The sequence below is a fragment of the Montipora capricornis genome, chromosome 1, assembly GCF_036669925.1.
Source record: "Montipora capricornis isolate CH-2021 chromosome 1, ASM3666992v2, whole genome shotgun sequence".
Lineage (NCBI taxonomy): Eukaryota > Metazoa > Cnidaria > Anthozoa > Scleractinia > Acroporidae > Montipora > Montipora capricornis.
Window position 1 is genome coordinate 6412589 of NC_090883.1, and position 6503 is coordinate 6419091.

The window sequence follows — 6503 nt, forward strand, 5'->3', positions numbered from 1 at the left end:
ATAAAGCCACCCCAAATGTCCCACACATGTGGTACATCTAAGCCATGCCAGAGTGCTCAAACTAGCGAGCTAGTGAGCATGCGCATATATATATATAACTATATATAGCTATATATATAGCTAGTGAGCATGCGCATATATATATATATATATATATATATATATATATATATATATATATACACACGGTTTCAAAAAATGTGCTATTTCAAAGTATATATGTTATATATATGTCTGTTGTTTTCTCGTCAAAAAGGTGTTGACAGGAAAAATAATATGGGGCCATTTTTACAAAAGGAAAGAACAATAGCTGCTGTCAAACCTTTTGTAGGGTTCGAAATAATTAATGTCCATAAAACAAAAGAAGCAAGCGAACATAACAGTACCTAATTAGCAAGGCCTAATCGGACTAACAATGGTTCTTCTGTCCTCCGCAATTTTAGTCCGGTTTATGAAAGTCTACCCCAAAACACGTATTGTTTGCGATTGCTTGTCATGCCGACAAAGCCACGAACTATTGTCATCCTCCGGATGCAATAGCGAGGAAGCACGAGTAGCACTTTACTCATGGTTTTGCTTATAATAGCCCTTTTCACGGTTAGTTTTTCTCATTTGCATTACAATGTAATCTAACGTGGGAGGGAGGCAATTTCGGGTTGAAACTACAAAATAGCCCAAAATTGCCTCACATACATGCCAGATTACATTGTAATGCAAATGAGAAAAACTAACCGTGAAAAGGGCTATTCTGCTCGATTTCGGCCTTGCTGGCATGAGCCCCGTGCGATGGTGAATCATTCAAGGTTTAAATGACTTAAATGCGTCATAAATTTTGGTTGGTTCGGGGATGTTTTGTTTTGCGGATTTATAGACCACACACATCTTTGTGATGGCTACCCGTAAATTATTAGTTCGGGTAATGAACGACCCCAACAATAAGAGAACTTTTAAAAAATTCAGGATTGAAGAGTTCCCGGAGATGGATGTACAGAGTACCACGCGAATGCTTGTTGATATGTATGGAGAACACCTTGGTTTCAGTGAGGCAGAAAGGGCTGAAATTGGTTATATCGGCTATTCAAACAAAAAATTAAAATTACATCAAATGATGACCTTCAGAGGGCTTTCGAAAGTGGCGAACTGCACAAGAATCAGCAAGCAGTCTTCTATATATGTAGAAAGCAGGAAGAGAGCGCTTCAAAACGAACTGCCAAAGATGTCGCGCAAGGTAAGTATAACTCTACTGCTGCGTTTTGAGTTCTTCATTTGTTTTTATAACATTAATTTTTTTAACGTTTTTCTTAGGAAAAACAGCCCCAGTGCAAGTGTCCCCAGACGACAGCGAGACAGATTCGGACGATTCCTCGAAAAACAAGAGACCACGAAAACAGTCGAAGGGAAAATCACTGGAAAAAACTATCGAACGACTACGTTCCATCCACGAAGATAAGTGGGGCCTCGGAGAATACAGGCTGTGGGCAACCGCATTGGTAAATTCGAGGAGACGTGAACATAAACCATTTTTTTTATCATGTATTTCTACGTAGTTTCCACTTGTATGATTTTGGGCTTTCATGTTTTGAATTTTTTTCAAGAAGAACAAAGCAAAGCGTAATGAACAAATGTATATTGAATACTCAGGTTTGATGGGAGCTAAGTGCGTTTTTGTTGATCTGTTGGTTAAAGTGGCTTTATGAAAATATTACCATTCAGTGTCATTTCCTTAAAATCGCTGGTCATGAATGGCTCGGGTACTTTTCAGCGTTAATTCAGTGTAACTTTAATTTCCACAGGAAAGGGGACATCACAGTAGTTATCAAGAGCCACCAGACTACCCTGTATTCTCAAATACTTCCAAGAAACGAACCAAAAGCGCATCTGAGCTTACACAAGCATTAACTGAAGTAGCATCTGTATTTCTAAAAAGCAGCAGATCCGACGTATCTTCCCATGCTGAACAGGTAAGTGTCCAAGCTTGTTTGAATTGAATAGTTAAAGATTGATTGACAATTCACATGGGCAACTGTGAGTTTTTTCATGTATCCTTCAACGTACTTATTTTATCGCTTACGTTCTCTAAAACAACTAACAAATAGATTAAGAATATTTTTTTTTTCCAAAGGAAAGAAATGGTTTTATGTTGATTGCGACGTTTTGAGCAACTTTCCAGCTTCCAGTTGGGGCATTCCTGCCATCCGGGATGTCATTCCTTGGTAAACCTTATAAGGCATACAAACAAAGCGTGACTTCTCTTTCACTCGCTTCTACAAGCAAGTAAAGATCAAATTTCCGTCCCTCCCTCTCTCCCTCCCTGTTTTCTGTCGTTTGCATATAGTGGGTTTGCCCTCACCTTTCCTGGGACTACGCCTTTTAGATTTGGCTTTTCCCATGTTACTATAATGAGTTTTAATAAACGGCCATGCCCATCAGGGCTTGGCCGAAATTTATCCATACACATGATTCAATTACTGTTGTCCTATCAAGCGGAGCTCGCCCTAAGCAACACCTTGCCAACATTAGTTATCTTTAGGATAAGGAGCATGAAGCTTCAAGATAAAAAAATATGATTTTTGTCTACATCTGACCTCCTTAGGCATCCGCTGATAAAGCCACATACAACAGGACAGAGCTATTAAAACAGATGCAGATGCTAAGCGAGCTATACCAATCAGGAGCTCTCTCCAAAGAAGAATTCGAAGAACAGAAGAAAAATGTCCTGCGTGACATCTCAAAATGTTAGCCCAAAGTAACAGATGTAATAAATTGTTTTATTTTTATTGTGTTATTTAAGGATTTAAATAATCCACATTCCTGGACTTTAAAGAGATCTTTACTTAAAAATGACAATAAAAAAAGGAAAGAAAAGAAAAGATTCTGAAACGGCTGTGGATAGTGTGTCTTTCGTGAACGTACCATACCATCTTGACCTCGGCCGATATTCCCCTAGTGCGCACTTGGTTTAAATATACTATACGGTGTTTAACATTTACTTGACTTTTCACCCATCGGGCAAGCTGCTAAGGCGTGGGAAACTAAAAAAGTGCGACGTTCAAAACATAATTTGCTTAATAAATGGAGCTTTCCACGATCTCGGGAAGGAACAACCCGTTGAATTTTAATTTTTCTTGACTGACTTCTATTGATAGATGATTTTAATAAATTTGGAACAAACTGAAAGAAAGACACAACACAGTATTTATCGGACTTGTGAACAGGGGAGTATTGTTTGGAACCCCACTTTTAGGCTTGTCTACGTGTAATTGGAGTTGTTGTCGAAGGGAAGTGATAACAGTACCTTCTGTATCATAAGGAATTAAAGATAGGATTAAGTTGTTGCTGAAAGTAGGATAGAGCAATTCTTCAGCCTGCCGTGGTGTGAGGACGCTACGGCAGAGCTCCGTCAAGTTTTAGCTGGGAGTGCCAGTTAAAAAGTACACAGTTGACCCGCCTAGATTAGATTTACTATTTGCGAGCCAACTGTAAAAAAAGTTAAGAATTGTAATGTTATATTGTGACAATAAAGTTCAAAGTTCAAGTAAAGTTCAAGAATGTCCACTTTATTTTAATACGTCTATGTTTGATTTTACTTATACCACCGTAAACATAAACTTTCAAATCTGAATCCAGTCAATTTATAAGTACAGATCTACGGCAATGACTGGGTGACTGTAAATGAATGTTCGTTACGAATAACCACAGTGTGTATAAAGTGATTGCACATCACTTCTAGTGACGTGAAAGAATCCCCTCAATATCATTTCTTGTGGGTCTGGCGTGATAAGAAACATCAAATCGTTTGCTCGAAGCCATCCTTTTACTATAGAAAATACTCCTTCGATTGGATTTAATTCGGGACAATAAGGTGGGAGATATAAAAGAAGTGCCCCAGTAGCCTCTACAATCTCCTCTACACCTGCGACGTGATGGGCTGCATGGTTATCTGTAAAACCAACAATGAAAGAATTAAATAAGCGAATTTTCATTTGTTTCAAATGGTAGGATAAGTTTGAGGTCTTTTGTTAGCAACATTTCTCTGACCTGGCCCCAGTGTTCAGAGGGTGGATAACGCTATCCACAGAATTAACTCAATAGGTTTTGTTACTATTTATCCGCTGGATGGTGATTTATCCCAGGTGGATAGCGCTACCCATCCTTTGAACAACTATGGCCTTATATCTTGTGGGGGCGAAAATTAAAGATTGTGCACGGTCATCTATGGTAGAAGAGGAGTACTATGATTCATTCACCTGCAGCACTTTTGATCATCTACTGATTAACGTTTTTATTTAGATAGCAAAAGAAGGTCGATCTTTACAGATCGCAATAAGGTAAAAAGTGTCTTTTTTTTTTTTATCACGCCTTCTGAGATCGAGTTCAAACATTTGCGCAAACATTTCCGGCCATACGATCCGTGCATTGCCAGATCAGGTCACGAAGAGATTGTTACAATCAACACCTACCCATAACAACAACAGATCGGTCATTGACTCCGTTATACGGCTGAAGCTGGGGTGCGATCTCATTCCTCAGGAAGCGTTTAAACCTTCTGCCATTCAGCGTTTTCCTTGTCATGTGTGCCGCTATAAGGCCATCATAACTGACAGCTGATATAGATGTAACTCTTGGAGAACGAGGATTTACATACCGACCCGTAGCAATCTGTCCTCTCACGTTATAACCATAATTTCTGGTTACTCCACGATCCTGTTACAAATTTGAAATGGTCGCAAATTGAGAATGTTCAGTTCTAAGAGAAAAAAGGACTTCATACCAACCGAATTCAATTTATTCCTATCAATGAATTGTTGTCAATAGTATACTTACAAAAAAGCACTCATCCAAAAACACAAACTCCTCTGGACGAAAGACAGCAATAGTCTCTTGATACTCCCGTCTGAGCTCTAAATTTTTTCGAAGGGCTATTTTCTTCACCTATGTTATAGTGTTATAAAAGTAAAGTTGACAAATCCATTCTTCCAACTGCCCTTCCCAATAGTTTTGCGTTTTAATTAATACATTTACCCGTTTGTATGAGTAGCCATTGTGCCTCAAAATACGATGAAGACCGACTAAGTTTGAAGAGCTCCCGGTTGAATCAATTAAATATTGCTCCATTTCCTTCAAATAACTTGTGGGATTGTTCAATACGTGTTCCATGAGCACAAGAAGCTGCGCTCTTGTTAACAACGCTGCAATGTCTGGCCTTCCTATTCTTGCCGGGCGTACGTGACCATATTCTGCCAATCTTTGTAGTATACGGTGCACTGTAGACATTGATATCCTTAAATGGCGCGCTATAGACCTCTTAGTTTTGTTCTCTACAAAGTGCAGCTCTATGATACGCCAGCGAAGATCCAAGCTATATGGAGCAGGCATTGAGAAGGACTGCTTCCGTAAAGAAAATACAAGTAGCTTTTTCTTTGAACTTGTTGCGTCGATTCTTGAATATTAATTTTGTTAGAACAAAAACGTATTGTTCCTTCAGCGTGAAATACACATACTTCGTGTCTCACCTTTTTGACGAGAAAACAAAAGACATATATATATCATATATACTTTGAAATTGCAACGTTTTTGTAAACGGGTGTATATATATATATATATATATATATATATATGTATGTATGTGTGTGTGTCCGCTTAGTTGACAGCTCCCAAAAGAGGCTTTTCAGGATCAACCGGCTCAACGGGATCGGACCGAATGCATGTGAAGGCGCCCACGGCTGCCGCCATACGTTCCATGTGTGATCTCGGAGCACCGCAAACCCAGCCAGATGTAGTTGACTGGGAATCGATTCTGATCATCTTGTAAAAATTTAATGGTTACGTATACTCGCTATGGCTGGTGATGTTTGAAACATCGAAACATGTTCCTTCAATTCAAAAGTGTGGTTGCATTTTTAATAATAATTGATTCATTTTATTTTTTAAATAAATTTATCCATTGATGGCTCAAGCCGGAAATATTTCAAAACTGCACTGCTATGAACTTAATACATTCGCTGTTATTTACACCAAGAGGTGGAAAGAGTAACTATTTACCATAAGGTTAACTACTTTACTCATGAAAACCTATTGACATAGTCTTACTCTGTTTTGCCTTAGATCCCTACAGAATAACAACATTGCCTTTTTGACGAATGGAATTTTTGCCAAACTTGAGAATCTTAAATATTTGTAAGTAAGACCAGTGAAACATATTTAAATCACAGTTACCATGGTTTGACCATGCTACACCGTTTTAGCTATCCGAGGTAACAGCCTTGGGTGAACTGTGTGCCGAAAACTAACTGCAATATCCCTATATCGAAAGGGTGGTTGCATTTTTCAAAAATAATGATTCAATTTATTTATTTTTTAAATAAATTCATCCATTGATGGCTCAAGTCCGAAATATTTCAAAACTGCATTGCTATGAACTCAATACGCTCGCTGTTATAAGAGGTGGAAACAGTAACCACAGTTAATAGAGGGGAATGGTTATTAAACCCGACAAATTTCCT

The 6503-nt window shown here is 38.4% G+C and overlaps 1 protein-coding gene across 1 annotated transcript; it reads right to left on the reverse strand.

The window, feature by feature from the left end:
- Positions 1 to 3683: 3683 nt before the first annotated feature.
- Positions 3684 to 5494, reverse strand: LOC138055824 (uncharacterized). The gene is made up of 4 exons (XM_068901696.1): positions 5023 to 5494; positions 4825 to 4932; positions 4461 to 4704; positions 3684 to 3940 (listed from the first exon to the last, which is right to left on the reverse strand). Exons 1-4 carry the CDS (start codon positions 5374 to 5376, stop codon positions 3684 to 3686), a joined length of 963 nt encoding a protein of 320 aa, XP_068757797.1. The 5' UTR covers positions 5377 to 5494.
- Positions 5495 to 6503: the final 1009 nt, after the last annotated feature.